The 22,488-nt window shown below is 39.3% G+C and overlaps 1 protein-coding gene across 2 annotated transcripts in view; it reads left to right on the forward strand.

Annotated features, from left to right (window-relative positions):
* mbpb (myelin basic protein b) overlaps positions 1–22,488 on the forward strand; it is an 86,016-nt gene that overhangs the window by 32,478 nt on the left and 31,050 nt on the right. For both annotated transcript variants that reach the window (XM_028470241.1, XM_028470240.1), the window contains exon 3: positions 6,492–6,555. In XM_028470241.1, coding sequence (XP_028326042.1) covers positions 6,492–6,555 — 64 coding nt within the window. The remainder of the gene's footprint in view (positions 1–6,491; positions 6,556–22,488) is intronic.

The following is a 22,488-nucleotide window of genomic DNA, read 5'->3' on the forward strand; positions in this document are numbered from 1 at the left end:
CCAATACAATGGCACAACTTGTTATTGTGGATTTCAAGAGAAACACCCAAATATGCCCAGAATTTAAATTCTCCTGGGGAACACCACAAACAGACCAGAACAAAATTGGCAAAGAAATGCATCAAATCCCAGTAAGAATGAAAAACACTTCTTAAAGAAACATTTCCGCTTTGGTGCCGTCTTTGCATTTTTCCATGGGATTCCCAATCCCACAATACTTTTTCAAAGTTCAAGTCACATGACAGTTTGTCACATGACAGTTTGTCACATGACAGTTTGTCAGATTTATGACACGCCATTTCAGAATCAGGAACAAGTCGGCATGGAAAGTTTGTTTCCTGATACAATATTAAATACATCCTAGAATCTGTGTATCATTCGTTCATTTGTTTTTCATTATGTAACAAAAACATGAAAAACGAAAAAAACACAAATAATTTGATATTTGTTTCCAAAACCAAAATGGTAGCGGAAAACGAACACCTTTATTTGTTTTCTCCATTACCGATTGGCTAAAGTACGTGACCCGGAAGTGTACTCTCATCCGACGCTAACGGCTATGCTAACGGCAGTTCGGCATGACAAGATCACCAACTGCGCATCCGAAACGTGTCCTTTTCGCTTTAGCTGGTGTTGGGCACAGAACCTCCTCACAGACATTTCGGAGGATTTAGAGACTCCTAAGTGTTGCTGAGCTAAAGATATCGCAGAATGTGTAACGCTTCACTTCTGGGTCACGTACTAAATCGTTCCGTTTTTTCATTTTGGTTTTGGAGACAAATATCAAATAATGAGTGTTTTTTTTTTTTTTTTTCGTTTTTCATGTTTTGAAAAGGTTAATGATCAATGTGATCAAAATTACATTAAAGAATGAAAACATTATTCAAAATATATATGAGTCGTATTGAATCAACTGTTAATATTCTCAGAAAAAACATTTTCACTTTTAGGCCTTAACCTATGGAAGCATATCTGTACCATAATTCAATTTAAAATGGATTAACACAAATGCTTTTTCATTTTCAGAATATAGCTTCATTTTTTTTTACTTTTATTTGTTTTAATAAATTGAATAATAAATAATACAAATTTTCATTTTCTTCTTCAAGGTTGCTCATTTTGTAACTTCATTAAAATGATAAAGGAAATAACATTTAAGTTTAAATTTTCAAAAGGTGGCCCAGCAAAAAGGTACCAAAACTCAATTTGAAATGGAAAATTTGAAAATTAAAATGCATTAGCAGAAAGGCTAATGCATTGAAGGTTGTAGCTGCCTTATTTGACTCATAAATGAAATTGGTAAGAAGTAATCAAAATTGCATTTTAATTTTCTTCTTCAACACTGCTCATTTTGTGACACAGCTAAAGAAAGCAAAGAGATCATTGCATTTTTGTTTTCATGCCCCGCCCCCCACGCAGTGTAACATAATTCAATTCAACTTCACAATCACAGTTGGTGCAGCAGAGTGACGTCAGTGGCCATCCGTGTGCATGCATGTAGAATGATCCGTTGCGAGTTATAAACATGACGAGCTACGTCTGGTTGAAGCTACGCTCTTTATATTGGACAGTGCACACAGGCTATCGGGAGCAGCTAAGTGGCTGGAGGGGTCCTCAGGTGAAGACGGGAGCATCGGAGCAAATCGCCTTTGTTAAATAGATTGTGCGGTTGATGTATTAAAAGAGGGTTAAAACAACCCGTGCACATCTGGAAGTCCCTTTTGTGTGCAAGTGTGCGGCAATTATTACAACGGTAGCGATTAAAAAAAGAAAAATACAAGAGACAATCCCCCCTACGTTGCTGAAAACTGAACGTAGGGGGCACCATCGCTCCGTAGGGGAGCAAAATTACAACGTCGGGGGCAACCTACTCTCAACAGCGCTTGCTAGAACCCTGGCAATTAACATATCAACATGTTCAGGTGACAGGCGAGACCATAGCTTGTTGACAAGTCCAGCTGCTGAGAAAACCCTTTCAGATGGTACGGATGTTGACGTCACACACAGACTGCAAGCTTGTAAAGTTTGGTTAAACTTTTCTTCTCCCTACTCCACGGTATTGGATCATCCTCGGGTGGGATTACTGGTCTCTTTCCAGTACTGCTCCAGTTTGTCACATTAGGCAGACAGGTGAACACCACACACTTCACCAAATAAAGTCAGAAAACAGAATTCCTTTGGTTCTTCTGTGCTTCCAGCACTGGTGCCTTCCTCTGGATTGGCACTGCAGGCTATATTGACAGCCGAGGCTTCTTCAGCTTTCTTCACAGCACCTGTTTCCTCTGGGACGCTGGGAAACTGAGCAGAAAGTTTGTCTTTTACTGCCTGTCATGTTTTCATCTGGAGGAAGCTGAGATGCTTGGGACTCGATCAAGAACTCAGGTCAACATTGGAACAGTGACAGCTCTGTCTAATTACATATGTAGGACACATTCTGTTCTGTAGGGATGATGCCTTTCTGTTTTTGAAGTCACCATCTTTATTGTGCTCACCTGGGTCCAGATGCCTGTTAGAGATATTTTAAATGAGCAGTATTATGAAAAAATCACTTTATATATCACTACATATATATATATATATATACAGTGATTTTCCATGGGTTGTTGTTGTTCATGGTTAATGGCGTGTTGCAACCACAGGTAATACAAATAATTTAATTAACACTGTTGATTATTGAATTTATTTAGCTTTGTTTTTATAAAATTAAACAATTACACTGTAAATATGTTTACAAGATTCATATTGCTAAACAAAAATGTATACTACTCCTCTCAAATATACAATGATATTGTTTGTTATAGTTATGATGTGCACCATGGATACTGTCATGTAAGTCTTACCACTCAAAGCAGTGGTGGTATATTTTAGCAAAGCTAGCACTGGTAGTATGGACTTGATTTTACTGCCAGTTCTAATCAGTAAGATCCATCGTCCGTGCATCTGTGCCACTGATCTTTAAGAGAAGACGGCGGTGACAACCTATCTCTGATTAAGGAGGCGTTTGAACATGTCGCAGGTTGAGTTCTAGCTCGTCTTGCAGGATTGAATGAGTTTGTGAACCTTTAGCTCTAACGTATTCTGCTTTCTCCTGAGGACCACAGTGCTCTCAGTGGAAATGGCCCACCAGTCTCATGCATGCACCAATCAGCTTAGTCACTGTACTGGCCTTCAAGCCATTGGGAATGGGGAAAACAAGGCACCCACTCCCACTTGAGCATGTCACCATTAGCCAACACTACGTTTGTAGCATCATCATTTACACATATAGTAAGGATGTTGCCTTGTACCGACTGATTTCCTTGTCAACGAGACAGACACATGCAATCACTTTCAAGTCCCCACTGTGTAGTTCCACTTTTCAGAAATGCTGCCACATTTTCACCAGTGTTTCCATCATCTAGTGCAGTGGTTTGAAGCACATTTCTCCCTCAAATATACAGTGACAAGGTATTGGCTGCCCAGCCATCTGTAGTTATTGCCACTTATTCCACTTTCTCCAAATCCTGATGGATCTGTCATTTTTCCTGTGTCTTCTCTGCACTCTGATGGTTATGACATAGCGCCCTGGACATTTGTAGCTAATGAAAAACAGATAGTGTTTTGGCAGTTGACTACAATGCTGTCAACGTGTACAGGTGTAACCATTTATGCGCCAACATCCTCTTCTCCTCCTAGAGAAAAAATCCATGCACTGGAGCGTCCACCAGATGTTACACCAGACCGGCACAGCTGTTCTGCTCGGTTTCTGTATGTTACACCCAATTTACATGTTTTTTCATAGACAAGACTATGGTCATCCAAATCTACCGACCCCCGCGCGCCCTGAGATCTGAGCGCCAGCTCCAGCTTGAGATTCCGAAGACAAACCGTTAAACCAGGGGGGACAGAGCGTTTTCTGTTGTCGGCCCTAAGCTGTGGTATGCTCTGCCCCTCTATGTCCGAACTGCCCCCACCTCGGAGTATTTTACATCTCATCTTAGGACCCACTTTTATTCTCTGGCTTTTAGCACTGCGTAAGTTGTGTGGTCCCCAGTTTTTTTTTTAATTTATTTTATTGTTTTTTAAATTGGTTTTTATTTCTATTTAATGTTTTTAATGTGTTTTTATTTCTATTCATTGTTTTATACTCATTCAGTGCATTGTTTTGGTTTTATTGTTTTTATGATCTCGTGCAGCACTTTGGAAACATTTTGTTGTTTAAATGTGCTATATAAATAAAGTGAATTGGATTACATTGGACTCCTTTGATTTCAATTATTTTTGTAACATTTATTTTTTTCTACCAAAAAGATTAACTGGAGCATTAAACATCTGTTATTTTCGTTTCCCCTGCGTCTTCTGGCAATAATCACTGCAGGCTCATATCTGTGTAATGCTATGATATTTACCACCTGCCTTTGCAAGGAACTACATTTATGCCCAAAAACAGGTACTGCAAACAGCTCCAGGATAGTTTTTTTTTTTTTTTTTTTTTTTTAACCTTGTCTGCACATTCTATCAAAGGTCAGCACTACATGTAATGCGATATTTTTGTGACAGCTTTGCATGTTTTATAATTGCAATGAAACAAATACATTTATTTTATTGCTGAATTGTGACCATCACCAACCCTCCTCGAGGAAGAATAATCAAAACTTTATCAGAGGGAATAGTTATAAAAAGAGAGGGCAGTGGTAATTGTAGTGTTGCCCTTGGAAGTTATGCACTGCAGGGTCATGATATGCTCAATCATCCCCAGCACTACCTTTTATGAAAGTCGCTGCTGGTGAAAGTGAGGGTGTGAAGTTAAGATGACACTGAGTATAGGTCCAATCCTCTGTGGACAATTTCTCCACATATTGTTTTTCTATTTTGCCCTATCACCGTGACGGCAGGGTCCGTTTGTACTGTGTATTTCAGACTCTGTAATGGCTTTTTATGCTTACTTCTATACAGCCATTCTCTACAATCAAAGCACCCATAGAAACATGTATTTAGTGACAGAAGGAGTTGGTGGGATGTGGATTTATTGACAGCATAGAACATGTCCAAATGCAAGGTTGAGTGTGTATCTTGTTTCCTTCTCTCACATAGCCGTAATTATTTGTTTGTGAAAGCTATGCTATGTGCTTAAGGATTGCACGAAGTGAATTGCAGCCATTGTTCAGACAGCAAAGGGGAAAATTTATGGCACAATGCAGATATAATTGCACTTTTTCCCTCAATGAAATCAGTATTTTTCTGGTTCAGTCTACTTGAGATCAAACTGTGTTTAAAAGGACTCAGAATGCCCTTGGTTTAGAAATACACCAGCCTCCAAACTTGCATTACTACCAATATAAAAATTGCATATTATGGCAGTAAGAACCGGACATCCCTGTAATTATGGACGGTACTGGTCAGGCTTTTCCTGTTTCTATCAGTAGTGAGCCCTGTTAATCCATGACTCTGTTGCTGCTGAACCGTTCAATGACCCAGTTTGGTTCTCAAATCTCCATATTTTCACACCAGATTAGTTTGTTTCTAACTTGTCCAAATTTAAAAAAAACTTAATGCTTGTTCTATCCCACCTATCACCATGTGCACAGATGGAAAAAAACTAAGATGTCTTTACTTTGCCTTGATGTTTGATCTGGTTCTTTTCGATAACATACATTTAACACCAAATACATCACAGTTGTGCTAATTCCATTGACATTTTTTACGTGACAAAAAAAGAGACAATGACTGAATTTAATTAAAACTATATTTAAATGCATTGTTACTTTCATTAAAAAATATAAACAAAACCATAATGTTCACTAGAGACAAAATCCAATCAGGACTCTGTTTGTTTTTTTGGAAGTTAGGGAACAGTTGGGAAGGTAGCCAATCAAAACTACTGTTGTTCCGTGGAAGGCAGTATAAGTTGATAAGTGATCCAATAGCAAGTAAGCTGATTGTGTTTTGAAGAAGTAAGATGGCTCTTGGTCTCTAGCACCAATCTCACGGAAAAACATTAGATGAGACAATATTCGTTTGTGGCTGTGAGGCAAAAATATTCAACCCTGGACCAGAAAAAAAAACAGATGTGTGGACAAACCTTATTTTATATAAATTAAGGCAAGACCACACAAAATTGCTGGAAAAAAGTTAAGGCATTTGAAGTGGCATCTTTAGGAGAATAAAAATATTGCACTTTATGCCAAAGACAGACTTTGTTAAAACCTGTTCACATATTAAGGCATTTTTCTTTCTTTATTGGTATATGATATCATAATGCCATCATAGTTATTTTTCTTTGACCATAACTGGGATTTAACCAACTAACTTCTTTCTTCTTAGAAAATTCACAGGCACTTGTTAATTTGTACACAAAAAAAATTAAAAGGATAGCTTAAATAAGCAATTTGTTTTTGTCTTCATTTGTTGTCTCTCTCTTCGCTTTGTCCGTCACAGTTCTTCTCTTGTCTTTCCTCTGTTGCCATGGCACCTCAGCACTCACCTCCTCAATCTGTGTCTTCTCTTTCAAGGCATCATCACCTGAGCCTATGGCAGAAACAACAACAGAACCCGAACCACAGGATGAGGTCTTTGGTAAGAGTTTGATCAATGTATTACCTGTTTTGTGTAGTAGTAATACATTTCCAGTAAACGTGCACCCACATACACACACAGAGGGAAAAACTTACACTGAACTCTAAAAATTTTTACTTTGGGATCTGTGCACTAACAAGTTGTGTTAGCATCAAGATATTCAGATATTTCAGTTATAGGGGATAAGTATGCGTTTTACTTTGGGTTTGTGTTAAGAAATTAAACACAGGGTTCCCGCGGATCCTTAAAAGTCTTAAAAGGCATTAAATTCATGAATTTAAAAATAAGGCCTTAATTGTCATTAAAATGTCTTAAAGGAGCATAGGGCAGGATTTGAGAAATAATAAATAAACATTAATTTTAAGTTTTTTTTCGTGCTAATGGGTGATGAAGCACTCTAAACCAAAGAGAATGAGTTCACACATTTCTACTTCCACATATACATTTTGTACTGCTGTTACGGGTACGAAAAGCAGTACAGTTCCCTGCGGACGTGAATTCAAATGACTCTCGACGGCTTGGAGAGGCGGCCCGCTACCGGAAATAAAGAAGAATGAGAAGAAGACAAGCACAGTGGACTATAAACTACTGTTTGGTTCCACAGATGCATGCAGAGGCATGTGCACAGGTCATGCAGTAAACGGTCACATGAGCGGCGAGTAAGTAAATAACCGTTTCACAGTATCAGTGTCACGCACAGGCAAAGCCAGTAGCAGTCTCTCTGACGTCACTCCTGTGACTTTCTCAAACCTTTAGACGCAGATCACACACTCCTGCACACAGCACAGGTTGAACCAAAAGTAACTAACTGATGAGGGCTTAAACGTCCAATCAAGAACTGGCTGCAACACTGAAAAGGATCCAGCACCTCCGCCTGTCTGTGGACCAATAATGACTCCTAATTACTGATCACCAGTGCGCGCAGACTGCACCGCCCACCTGACACATGCACACATGGAGACACGCTGCGACAAACAGGCAGATGCACACAGACCAAAAACAGATGCGCACAGACAGCGGTGTTGACAGATGGGGAAACGCACACACTAGTGATGGGCGATTTTCTCTGATTTTTTTTAAAGAAAAATATTAGTTTTAATTTGATTTATTTATTTTTTCAATGCACTTAAAAATGACTGCAGACATCAGATATATTGTCAAAAGTGCAACTTTATTGCTGTGATTGCCCTCAAGAGTTAAAATGCATAGAACAATCCCAAAATAAAAAATAAATGAGGCTCTGTCATTCAACAATTTCACGCTTTAACTCAGGTTTAAGCAAAAGTAACTGCAACAGCAACTTCACAGTAGCTTAAATTTTCTGATTAAGAAATCAGATAACTACATATTTTATAACATATAACATTACAATTAAAAAAATAATAAACTCTTCCCTTAACATCTCAGCATAGTGCAAATGAAAAATGAAACATGCCTGTGGCACATATATAGCCTACTCAAAGGGTAAACAAGTGTAAACAAAGAGAGGGCTGGCTCACATCGCACTACGATAACCCACAAGGACGGAACGCAAAAAAGTCAGAAAGAAACTGGTGGGGAAAAAGTTAAATAAAAATTTTTACTCTAATTTGCTTAATAAAAATAGTTTTTATCTAGAAATTCAATAAATCGATTAAATTATTATTATTATTTTTTTCAGAACAGAATGTAAAGCTCAGTTCGATGGATTAATGAGTGTGTTCTAACCCAGACCTTCCCCATAACAAGCCACACTACAGAACTCACTCACACGTGCTGTCTCTTACAGGAGAAAAAGACGAAAGCACCACATATTGTGCAGCTGTGACGTGCCGTGACCACTAGGGTTGGGTAGGCACGTTGCAAATCAAGACCACCAATGACAATTTCATGTTTCTGCTGGCAAGTGTTAATTCAATTCAAATCAATTTTATTTGTATTAAACAATTTACAACACAGTCATCTCAATGTGCTTATCAAAATATAAAATTCATAATAAGAAAGAAAAAACCCAACAAGATCCACACAAGCATTTAGCCATCTAACAAAATCAACATTGTAAACACCATTAAAGAAACATAAACAATTATTTAATATAGCCTCCATACTCTGTTGAAAACACAGAAACACGGAGAAAATGGCAACAACAACTTTGAACAGCCTCAGTGAAGAGCATCCACAAAGCCAGTACTTCCTTTTGTTCCATTCACTGTGAAAATATGAAACATGTTCTGACCTTTCCTTTGCTGAAGGTCTGGTAGCTCAGGTGTTGGTCTCCCATCTTTTAAAAGCTGTCGTTTTTTCCTCAAAAAAAAGTTTTTCGATCATCTCTGGCGCTGTCATCCTGCCTGTAGTGTTATCCTGCCCACTTGCTAGAGAACGTAGCAGCAGCGGTCACATGGCATCAATTCACTAATGTACTGTGAACTTACGTATAGCATTTAGCATGGCACGGTTGTCAATGGTTGTCATCTTGGGGACCTGACTGCGCATGCTCAAACACGTAAAAACATGCAATGGGAACAGAGGCAGAGGAGCAACGTGCCTTTGGGAGGGGGCGTGGCCTCCCTCTGCCTTACAGCGGAGTGAGACTGTGCAGCTGTTCCAGGAAATAGCGTTGTTTAGTAATTTGGGCTATGAAACGCACAAAATGCGGACACTTTCAAACTTATAGCTACTGTAGGCTATTGGAAATGGAAAAATAAATATTTTATAATTATATTATAATTAAAACAAATAATCAAAATACCAATTCACCCTTGGGTAGGCACTGCCTACCTTGCCTACCCTGACGGCACGTCACTGGCTGTTTGGTAATAAATGTGCCTGTGTAGCATTTTGCATCAGCAAATTTAACCCAGAATTGTCTTTCTGGTCAGACTTAATTTGAAATAATATTATCAAGATTTATATTGTATATCACCATTTTGAGAAAATATACTGAGATGTGAATTTTGGTCCATCACCCAGCCCTAGTAGGAACGTTCACAGCATTTCAATTTTAATAAAGGTAGGCCTACCAGATTCTAATCACCTAATTGTATTTAGTAAGTGCTTGACAAGTGTCTATTTTAGATTTCTTGTACATCTGTCTTAAAATATAAGGGATACTAGAGCTTGGTTGAGATGGGTGGGACTGCTTGTAGCAGGCGCCTGAAAATTTCCCTTATTTTCAAATCCAAAACTTGACAGGTATGAGCAGGAGTGTATGTAAAGTGCTGTCTCAGTGATAGTTAATATATTCTACAACCTTTTAATGCAGTGTAAAAAGAAACAGATCTGACACTGTTTTACTGACTACCTAAATATGTGTGTGAAAGTTCCTGTCATTCCCAGTACTAATAATGAAGGATGAGAAGAGTCTACTCCAGTTTAGAGCAGGAAGATTCCACAGCTTCTGAGCTCTGAATAAACCTTGTAGCATTACAATGTCCAGAACAGGAAGTATCCAACTTTTTACAAGCCCATATAAAACAGGCCTGGTTTCCCCCAGTCCTTCCTCCACCAGGCTAAGCATCACCTGTTTATTTTAACCTGTTTTTTATGGTTCAATCATCTTTTTCAAGCTGTGGATGGAGCTGAGCATTGTTTTTTCATGAGGAGAGACTTATCCCACCTTCTATATATCTTTGCTCAGAGCTGTATACACATTATGGACTTGATTAGCGGGAGTTATTTCATCAAAAACATTCCCACTGGTAAGAATATGTCTCTGTTACCGGGAGCTCAGCGCTCTTATTTGGGAGCTCAGCGCTCTTATTTGGGAGCTCAGCGCTCTTACAGGGAGCTCAGCGCTCTTATTGGGAGCTCAGCGATCTTATTGGGAGCTCAGCGCTCTTATTGGGAGCTCAGCGCTCTTATTGGGAGCTCAGCGCTCTTATTGGGAGCTCAGCGCTCTTATTGGGAGCTCAGTGCTTTTACAGGGAGCTCAGCGCTTTTACAGGCAGCTCAGTGCTCTCATTGAGAGCTCAGCGCTCTTACAGGGAGCTCAGCGCTCTTACAGGGAGCTCAGCGCTCTTACAGTGAGCTCAGCGCTCTCATTGGGAGCTCAACGCTCTCATTGGGACCTCAGCGCTCTTATTGGGAGCTCAGCGCTCTTATTGGGAGCTCAGTGATCTTATTGGGAGCTCAGCGATCTTATTGGGAGCTCAGCGCTCTTATTGGGAGCTCAGCGTTCTTATTGGGAGCTCAGCGTTCTTATTGGGAGCTCAGCGTTCTTATTGGGAGCTCAGTGCCCCTATTGGGAGCTCAGCGCTCTTACAGGGAGCTCAGCGCTCTTACAGTGAGCTCAGCGCTCTCATTGGGAGCTCAACGCTCTCATTGGGACCTCAGCGCTCTTATTGGGAGCTCAGCGCTCTTATTGGGAGCTCAGTGATCTTATTGGGAGCTCAGCGATCTTATTGGGAGCTCAGCGCTCTTATTGGGAGCTCAGCGTTCTTATTGGGAGCTCAGCGTTCTTATTGGGAGCTCAGCGTTCTTATTGGGAGCTCAGTGCCCCTATTGGGAGCTCAGCGCTCTTATTGGGAGTTTAGGGCTCTTATTGGGAGCTCAGCACTCTTACCGGGAACTCAGCGCTCTCACCGGGAGCTCTGCGCTGTCGACGCCACTTACACACGCAGCTGAGCTCTGCCCAACACAGTCAACCTGAAGCTGTGACAAGCAGCGATTCACCACACACTGTGACTGGGCCTATAGCTAACGCTAACCACTTCATGAAAGGGAAAGAGTAGTAAAAACTACACAGCTTACTGTCATTAATGCACAAAGGACCACAGATGTACTTATGGTCACATTTACCACTTTTATGGAAGGATAAAAGCTAACGTCACACGTCTTATGAAATACATTTTGGAAAAAAACTATTGTCACTATTCATCTGTCCCATCGCAATATTTTTATTTTACGTGTTCACATTCACGTGGCCCCATTAGACAGATGGTAATGAAAATATTGTGATTATTACACCAGAATATCCCATTTGTAATGCTGTCAGTATGTTAATGATTAAATTATCAAGCCTGATCTAGTTTAATTATAGGAAATCAGAGAAATATTTATCAACCTTTATGTAACTCATTATCAGATATAAAATAAACAAGATTCAGCAGCAACAAAAATACTATTTGAGTTATTTTTGCTTTTAATGTGCTTTTTATTTTATTTTTTTTTAGAAAAAAGTTATATTATAAATGAGGAAATGAATTAATTGCATACAATAACACTAATGGTGTGACCCATATGCACAAACATGTTCCATAAAATATCAGCCCATGAGCTATTGAGTCAGTTTGTTTAATGTGTAAATGCTATTACTGAAGCACATTCTAGTGTTTATGTATTCAATTTAATTTGTTTGTAAGGAACCTGTTTACACCTTAAGTTGGGAATTGTTTTAATGATTTTTTTTATTGTTTTTATTTGTCAGTGTGGAGCAAATAATTGTACGATTTGTCATTCGATTAGTCTGCGAATTGTTTCAATAATACATGACTAGTCGACTATTAAAATAGTCATTAGTTGCAGCAAGCAAAAGTAACCAATAAATAATGTAAATACAATACACTGACTAAAATGAAATATTTATTATGAAAATAACTAATAACCGGTGGGCTTCTCTACCACCAGGCTTAGCAAGTTTTTTATGGGGAAACCCTGAAACAGGACTTTTTTTTTGAAAAGGAAAATAAAGAAAGATTAGTTTCACTCAATGCTAAGCTTCTATATACAGTACCCTTTTGTTAAATGTTTAATGTCCCAGATTTGGGTTCTGTTTTTTTTTTTTTTTTCCATTTTATTTAACATCACTCAGGAAAACAGACTCCAGTTCTTTTCAAAATAATGACTTAAAAAACCCTACAAGTTCTTTTATTGAACTTAAACGTTTTCAACAAACAAAGTAATGGGAAGACAAACACTTCCAAACTGAGTTCCTTGATAACTTTTCTTCTATTTAAGTGAGTAAAACTTCTGGAAATAATCATTAGACAGTAATTTCCTTGGCTTTGTAATACTGTGGCCCAGCAGATGAGGGCAGAGTCTGATGCACAAGAACAATCTTCTCTATTAGTTGCCACCATGCTGTTTGAGTTTTTGCCCACTTAAAATGTAGGATAATGGGATTCTCAGAAGAGGAGAAAATGCCAGTCAAGCTGTTAGGCAAATATGATCTTTTTTTTTTCTTTTATGAGGAGCAGCTGGAGTTAGAGTTTTATCAAAGGCCCATCAGGGTTGTTTTTCTGCTTTGATACGCTGTAATGTAAGATGACTGCTTGGAGAACTGATCAGCCAAAGGCTTAATCACACTTGAATTACAACTAAAGCTGCTCAATTCACTCCAGCGGTGTATCTGAGGCTTTCTGTGGTAAATGACAGCATGTTCTTCCCTTCTTTCCTTTGAGCCTTGACATATTAAAGTTATACAATATTTGAAAGTGCAGTCACTGCAGAAGAAATAAACTATGTTAAATCATTTATTTCACCCTATATCCAAACCATCACCAGGGAAACATTATTTAGAGTCAAACAGAGGGTTTTTAAATGTTTGAAACTTTTGTGAACAGGCAGTTGTTATTTTCAACTAAAGGAGATGTAGACTTTTAGAGACTGTACTATGAAGCCGAATAAACATATCTGAGCTATATGTCCGTTAGTGGGCTTAACCTAATTCACAATCTTAGAGTAGCTGTACTACAAAGCTGGTTATCAACACGCTAACTTAAGCTAGGTGTTTCCAACCTAGATGCGTTCATGCTCACATGAGGGGAGCGGAGTTTGCAGTGTCTGACCAGTTACAAACTTACGTCACTATTGAGGAACAATACTGTACTCTGATCAGTTTCACTTTATTAAAGCACATACTGTTTCTATTCACGCAGCCGCCTCATTTTGGGTGCAGTCTATTGAGCTAATGCTCTTTTCATGGCGCTCAGTAAGCCTACATCATAAGTTGGACTTTTTTTTTTGTATTATGATACAAGGCCCTTGCCACATTGTGTATAGCAGTGCAGCATGTGTTCTTGCTGAGGCTCTCAGCATTGCCAACAACATGCATGTAAGTACCAAATCAGTGGCCCTTAAACTTTCTGAGCTAGGGGCCCATTCAAATATGAACCTGGTAGTGGCTCATCAATCCCTTCTCAACTTTTGATTTATTTTATCCATAACAATACTGAGTCCACTTGAATTTTAACAAGCAAAACCTTTTAAAATACAATAAATGATGTGACGTGATGCTTACAAAGACATTTATTTATCATCCAAAGTATGTAAAACAAAGATACCCAACATGATAAAAAATAAATACACAATAGTTTTGAAATACTGACACTTAAAGTCTAACTAAACCCTGAGGTTTGGCTGGGAATGCAAAAAATGCCTTCATTATGGGCAGGGCTCCTGGAGCAGTTAAGAAACATAGTCACCCTCTAAGAGTGTCCCCTGTCAGTCGACAGTTAGTAGCTTTTATAGGAGGGGCGGTTTGTGAAATAAGATACAGGAGACCAAAACGTCATCAACAATCTCAGCAATACCAACATTCTATTGTAATTGCCTGGTTTCAACCCATAGAGGGCAGTCACTCTTACATTTTTACATCTGACTTTCCTTATTGAGATATTTTGACAAAAATGTCAACAGTTGGACAAGAATCATTCAACAACACTACATACCCAAATACATTTATCTGCAGGGAAAAAAAAGGTTTTGGGTTTTAGTTACTTTTTTAGAAAACTAAGCAGGTCTCTCAGATCTATGGACACAGGTCAGATAGTGGAGCCCAGAGTTCACAGTAAACATGGTGATGCTGATTTTAGTTGTTATGCTGCAAAAAAGTGGAACAAACTGCCAGCAGAGCTGAAGTCAACATCCAATGTTGCGTATGATTGAGAGAGATTTTTGGTCATGTTGTTGCTGTAATGTGTTTGTTGATGATTTTAAATGATTTTTTTATTATTTTTTTTTTTATTGTTGTTTTTTGCCGACTTTAATGTTTTTACAGATTTTTAAGCTGTTGAATATTTTCTGTTGCACTTTTTGTACAGTAAAGCACATTCAATCAATCAATCAATCAATCTTTATTTGTATAGCGCCAAATCATAACCAATGGTATCTCAAGGCACTTTACAGTAGAGCAGTCTTAAGGACGGACTCTTCATTTTATGGATACACACATATGCATATATACGTATATACACATACAGATGTATCCCACACCCAACATGAATTCATCATGGCGGCAAGGAAAACCTTCTGTTAAGCAGCAGGAACCTTGTGTGGATCCCATTCCTATGATGAACAGCCATCCACGTTATGCTGTGTTGGGTGTGTGCAGAGAAAAGGGTGGAGACAGAGCCGCTGAGACTCTGTAACTCCACACTGAGGATCCCACGGACCTGCAAGACAAAAGCCAGAAGGAGTACAGGAGCAAACACACAAGGGAGTAAGCAGACATAGAGGGAGTGTTTGAAAGAGGAATGGGACCCTCTCCGGTCCCTCTCTAACCTAAATGACCTCTCTCTTAACGCCCTCTCCAACCTCTCTCCAACCGAGCATGCCAGACCCCCCCCCCCCGGCAGTCTATGCCTATTGCATCTTAATTATGAGCTATGAGCTGGTTCCTAACTAAAAGCTTTATCAAAGAGGAATGTTTTGAGCCTAACCTTAAAGGTAGAGAGGGTGTCTGCCCCCCGAACTGTGGTTGGTAGATGGTTCCAGAGAAGTGGGGCCTGATAACTGAAAGCTCTTCCTCCTATACTACTTTTAGAGATGAATGGAACAACGAGTAGTCCAGCATTTTGAGAGCGTAGTGTTCTGGGGGGATTGTATGGCACTACAAGCTCCTTGAGATAGACTGGTGCCTGTCCATTTAGGGCTTTATAAGTGAGAAGAAGAATCTTGAATTCTATTCTATATTTTATGGGAAGCCAATGCAGAGAGGCTAATACAGGAGTAATGTGATCTCTTCTCCTAGTTTTAGTCAGTACACGTGCTGCAGCATTTTGAACCAGCTGAAGTGTCTTAAGCGACTTGCTCGGGCAGCCTGCTAAAAGAGAATTACAATAATCCAGTCTAGAGGTAACAAAAGCATGGACTAGTTTTTCGGCGTCGCCCTGAGACAGGATAGATCTGATTTTAGCAATGTTACGGAGATGAAAGAAGGCAGTTCTTGAAGTTTGTTTTATGTGAGAGTTGAAGGATAAATCCTGATCAAATAGAACCCCAAGGTTTCTAACAGTTGTGCTTTGTGCCAGAGTAATGCCATCTAGGGCAGTTAGGCTAGCATAGGTTTCTCTAAGGTGTCGCGGGCCCAGTACAATGACCTCAGTCTTGTCTGAGTTGAGAAGAAGAAAATTTTGGTCCATCCAGGCCCTAATGTCCTTTAGACAGGCCTCAAGTTTAGATAGCTGATTTGTCTCACCTGACTTCATTGATACATACAGTTGGGTATCATCAGCATAGCAGTGAAAGTTAACAGAGTATTTTCTCATAACATTACCAAGGGGGATCATATAGATACAGAAGAGGATTGGACCTAGCACAGAGCCCTGAGGAACCCCGTAGCTTACTTTAGTGTACACGGAAGACTTATTATTCACGTGTACAAACTGGTACCTATCAGATAGGTAGGACTTAAACCAGTTTAGGGCAGTCCCTGTGATTCCAAGTAATTTCTCTAATCTCTCTAGTAGAATATAGTGATCTATAGTGTCAAAAGCTGCACTAAGATCTAATAAAACCAGCACTGAGAGTCGTCCTTCATCTGAAGCCCAGAGTAGATCATTAGTTACTTTAACTAAAGCAGTCTCTGTGCTGTGTTGAGCTCTAAAGCCTGACTGGAAGTCCTCGAACAGGCTGTTGTTTTGAAGAAATTCACAGAGCTGAGCTGCCACAACTTTCTCAAGAATCTTTGAAATAAAAGGAAGATTAGATATAGGCCTGTAGTTTGCTAAAGTGCTGGAATCAAGAGTAGGTTTTTTGAGAAGGGGTTTGATTACAGCTACTTTAAAGGACTGTGGCACGTAGCCTATTGATAGGGATATATTTATTGTCTCCAACAAAGATGGGCAGACTAGGGGAACAACTTCTTTAAACAGCTTAGTTGGGATCGGATCTGAAAGGCAGGTCGATGGTTTGGAGGATGAAATAATAGAGTTAAGTTCCTGAAGTCCTATATGTGTGAAACAGTTTAGGTTAGGCCTATTTACATTTAATGGTACAGCAGGCCCAGGTGAAGGCAGGGAGTGGCTAATTTTATCTCTAATCTTGTGAATTTTATCGTTAAAAAATGTCATAAAGTCCTCACAGCTGAGGGCTAGAGGAATCATGGGCTCAATAGAGCTCTGACTTTGTGTTAGCCTGGCTACAGTGCTGAAAAGGTACCTCGGATTATTTTTATTTTCTTCAATTAGTGAGGAGTAGTATGTAGATCGACTATGTCGTAAGGCTGTCATGTATTTACTATGGCTTTCTTGCCAAAGTATTCGTGACTCCTCTGTTTTATTGGAGCGCCACATTCTCTCTAATTTACGGGTTGTTTCAATAATACATTGAGTTGCCTTGTGTATGAAATGCGCTATACAAATACATTTGCCTTGCCCTTGCCTACAGTAAGGGTGTGATGGTGAGCATTTGTTTCTAGCACTATTGTAGATCCTCTCACAGTTCAAATTCACAGCAGCACCAAACACAGATGCTCAGTTCCTTAAAGACCCAAGTTAAAGAGTCAAATATTAGCACTGATGGGTTTTATTGCTGGTACTTGTGATCTGTGCTGTTCTCAGACATTGATGAAGTCTCGCCGTGCACGTGCATGATCGACACTCAATGCCTCTACAATCGACTGGTCGATCGAGATCGATGTGTTGGGCACACCAGGTATAGGTCTCAATATTTCACATCACAGAAGGTCCAAAAACAACCTGCAGCACTCTGTTTAATGTTAACTATACAAGTAAAACGGTAAAAATGGTCAGTTTTTTTTTTAATTCTATTTTCATCGATCATTTACTAAGATCATCCTTTATTCATCTTGCAATGGAAAAAAATACAGTGTTACAGCAGCACAGCAGAAGAAAATCACTCAGTGCAAAATTCAATTAGATAAAAATATAAACATTTTAAAATATGCATCAAAAAATGGTTGAAAAGAGCCAGTAACTTCAAGATGTAAGTCTGTATACACTGTATGAACACTTTTATGCACACAGTGCATATAAGAATGGACATGTTATTGCACAAGTGGTCCCATAAATTATTATTGCAATGCAAATCAAAATTAAAAATACAAATACAAATAAGATCAGGTGGCGATGACATCTTTATGACATTTTTGCACAAGAGGTAGTAGTGATTATAAATATAAGCTACAAGAGCCAGCTCTTAAGTTGGACTCGCAATTCCCATTACTAAGACATTAGTCCTAAAACTGTAGTGCCGAGTATGAGCCATAGATCCACAAAGCATTACTACAGTCTGGTGTTTCTGTGGAGATTAACAGTTCAAGATTGAATCTGAACCACAACAGAAGTGTGTGCACGCAGCAGACTTTACACTTTACACTTTTTTTTTTTTTATGATTGGGACTTACAGTTCAGGCCTTAAAAACTATAGCAAGGCAACCGCCCTGACCAGTCATGCATGGTGAGGTGAGGTAATTATAATTTTGGGGACAGAGCTCAGAAACCACCAGGTTTTTGCCAGGTTTCAGTGAGAAATAGGAGGTAGGTTGTGATTCAGAATGAAATCAATCTAACATTGAGAAGTGCCATGTTAGTGGAGCAAGCAGTGTTGATGATGGTAGCAGTGGGTGGATGGTAGGGCTTATAGGGACAGAAGGATAAATTAGATTATTGAAAGAGACACTTGAGTTGATTACTGTGTCTAGGTAGGTGTTTAAGTTTGTTAAAGCTGATATCTGGAGTTTCTGAGGAATCTATGTTTATGTATGATTCTTTTGAAATGCGAAGAAATACCTAACGAGTCTTTTACTGTGGTCTAGTGCTGGTGGTCATTCATATACATTAATGTATAGAAGTCCCTCCTTCATCCTATAGACTCCTATACAAATGGAAACGATCACAGAGTGCGCCCAGCCAATAGGCTTCGACTTCCTGTTTTTGAGACTGTCAATCAAAGTGAATGCGGAACTGTGCACGGAAACATGGCCGCGTGTCACAACAGCAAACAGGTAAATATGATTTTAGCTCCTACCTGACCCTTAGACCTATATCAATGCGACCCGATGCAACCTTATTACATTCTGCGATGCATGTGCAGAAAAGTAGAGGCGTGGCTTCTGGTAGATTGCAGAGGCAGGGGGAGGAAGTGAGGGTGTTTAGGGCGGGACATCGAGACGTTTCTCAGAAACTCCAGATATCAGCTTTAATGTCAGCTATTGTATTATGATCTGGTTGTTTTCCTGAGGAAGGAGTGAATAATAAGAACAGCTAATGGCAGGCTGAACATGGGAGAAAAAAGTAGGCCCAGAGTACCAGAGCAAAAATGTTAGTTACTGTATGTGCACCCCTGCACTGCGTGGTGCTGCAGTTTAGACGCTTGTGTGTCTAATGCGTGGGCTAGTAATGTATTTATACAGTATGAATATAAAATGTTATGATGGATTCAGTTGGTAAGCAACAACTTAATCAGACTATCGGGTCTTCAAATTAACCCGCCTATCATTGAGTGATGATAATACAAATGAATAAATCATTAAAACTGCAAAGGCGGACGGAATTCAAAGAAATGTCAATGTTGATTGAAAACACAGAATCGATTTGCCCTCTTTAATGCTTTGTGTTTGTTGGTTTACAGTATTGAGTATTGCTGTGTCCTCATTAGAGTTCTGCGTCACGCCTCTTAGTTACAGTAGTTGAGCCACTATTCTCTTGTTCTCAGAATTAACACTGCTAATTCTCATGTGTCTGCGATCGTTCTTCTGTTTCCACAGTCGTAATTAGTGTTTCCTCTGCTCCACACTTTGCCTTCATGAGCACTGAGTGCATTAGTTGTATCCGCTGTTGACAGAAGTGATGGCGCTAACTTACAACCAATGAGGACAAAGCCAGTGTTTTCCTTTCTTTACATTTGAATCTCCAGCTGCTTGTTACTTCAGTCATTGATTGGTCCAACCTTTAAAATCAACTGTTAGAAAACAGTTGAGAAAATAAATATTCTGGGCTTGTGTAAAACTTGTCCCCCTGACAGCAGTGGCTTTAACGCCATCATTTGATGCCATACTGAGGAGAACCAACACCAAGTGAAATAATGAGTTTGGCTTTTAGGTTTAGTCATTTGGCTTATTCTCCTCCATTGTGCATGTTGCGCTGAATAAGAGTTAGAAATTTTAATGATGGAGCACATGTTTTGTCACATGATCTGTTGTTTTAGAAGAAAGAGAAATATTAAGTTGAACTTCTGCATATATTGCCGAATCTGGCAGAGGAAAGTAGGAGTGTCCTGATAACAGGGAGGGGGTGCAACCATCCCCCCCACTCTGTTCCTTGTCCCATATTTACAGCATTGTACTGACACCGCATTATACTGACACAAACTCACAAAACCTTTCTGATGAGTAACACAAGGAAGAGAGGGACACGAATAACAAGCGTTGGCCCGTGCCTGCCTTTGATTCCCTACTCAACTAGGGTCCCTGAATCCCCCCGGGGGGGTCTCATCGAGAAAACACATTCCTTCACCTAACCCTAAGACGCTACATATGTGTACTTCAGTAAACATACCAATAGCACCAGGGGTTGTAGGTACGTCAACCGTACAAATAGACACTTTCTATTTTATATCCACATTTAACTCGGGTCTTCATAAATGCTGGTTCTTTTTCATGTTTAAAGTATTTACATTAAAAAGGGCACTGTATGAATCAAAGGCATTGCTGATATCACTGTCATTTTAGCATTTCAAAGAAACAAGAGGGATTATTTTCACTTCTCTAGTTGTATTATATTATACTTGATGTAAGTGGTTTGTTAACATGAGCCATTCTTATCAGCTTCCTTTAAGACCTTTACCTGGCCAGTGCGAGGCTGTAGTCATTTGGAACTCTTGGTTTGATCCAAAGTAAGGATAAATCAAATGAAATGGATTTACTACCTTATTGGCACACGCTAAGTGGTTTATGATGACAGCTAGTTTCGATGTGGCAGTCATCAGCAGGTGTCATAAATCATCTCGTCATCTCCAGTATTCGGGGATGTCTCTGCGCAGCCCTTCCTGTTTGTGCTGCTTCTTCTTACTGAAGAGCAAACACGAGCATCAGCTGTATGCCTGTTAAAAGCCCATTATGACTCCATTACCTGCAAGCCCCCAGCTCTGCTCAATGTTGGTCCGTGTTCATTTCAAACTGGAGAGGTGGAGAAAAAATATCCAGGAGAAAAATGAGACAGAAGTAGATGGAACTTCAAAGCCCACAAGGATGTTTTACCCTTGCGTTACAACACATTACTGAGGCTCATGTCTTGGCTTCTCTTACCCTAATGCTACTATTTCTATCACGCAGAGATCAAGAATGAACATTTTTAGTCACATTGCTCTTTTGCAATTGAGACCTGACCAAGAATGCAGCACTGACCAAACAGTTACACTATCACAATTACCAAATAAAAAACAAAACACTTTTATCATTCATAACACATAATCAGTGTTCACAATATGCCAGAGCTTAAATTGAATTATAAAAACAATGTACATGTAAATAATCCAGTTTCATAAAGATATAGAGGTGGGACATGGAACCAAATATATTTTTCTTAAAACTATCAACATGAAAAATGCATTGATCATTTTTTCTCAAAGTTTTTGCTGTAGGACATCGTAGCACGACACATCAATCAACACAGAGCAAATGAAGCTCCACAGGAAGTTAAGCACGTACTCTGCAATAAAATATCTGGTTACTTTTCAAAATAAAATCAAAATCACATTCACTATATGATTTATTCTCTTTCTGTAACTGCACTGTAAACTGCAGCAACTTTGATTTAGTTCATGTTTTAATGGTACAATTTTATCTCTTTTCTGTTGCTACAAATGTGCCAATGACAAATCCAGAGAGTCCAACCTTCTTGTACTCCTTCGCTAGGAACACTGACCTTATCTGTTTATTGTTGCGTTTATAACACATACCTTTAACTGCGTTCTCGCACGATTATATAAATATCGTGATAACTCCTCTGTCTCGCGACGTCACATTCGTCCAACCGGAGTGCACCGTGGCGCACTCAAAACGTAACCGGTGGGGATTACCGGACAGCGGAGCAAAATCGGATTGGTTTCGTGGCGCAGCGGAGACGTATCCAGTGGAAACCTCCAGGAACTTGCTCCCAGTGGTCGACCAGCGCCTTGCATGGCAGCTCAATTCCATTGGAGTGTGAATGCGAGTGTGAATATGGGAATGAGCTGATATGTAAAGCGCTTTGAGACTATTTCAGTGTAGGGATTCAGAAAATCAAGTTCATTTACCACCAAACTTCGTCCGAATGGAAACATTTTACGTGTGTATCCCGTACCAATATTATGGGGCCGATCTCTGGATAACTCTGACTTAGTGTCGTTGTTTGGCTTAGCGACGCAAAAGAATGTTTCTTCTGGGTTTTTCTCTTGGTAAAACATCTAAAAAGTCCTTTTCATGTGTGTTTTTTTTTTTTTGTTTGTTTGTTCATTGGTAATATATTAAACACATTTTTTGTTCAATACATTTCCACTACAGGTACCATTTAAAAGACTTGGAGCCTGATTGTCGATATAGAAATTTCCCCAAATTCCGATTCAGAGTTTACCTATTTATCTGTAATTTCTGGGTCAATTTTCCCATTTCCATCCATTCCATGTCATTACTGGCTTTTAAACTTCCTGAAATTGAGGCAAACATGCTTTACACAATTAATTTAGTTACTATTGTCATTAATTTTATATTTCTGTGCTGCAGAATTGCACCAAAAG

This window comes from Gouania willdenowi, chromosome 16, assembly GCF_900634775.1.
Source record: "Gouania willdenowi chromosome 16, fGouWil2.1, whole genome shotgun sequence".
Lineage (NCBI taxonomy): Eukaryota > Metazoa > Chordata > Actinopteri > Blenniiformes > Gobiesocidae > Gouania > Gouania willdenowi.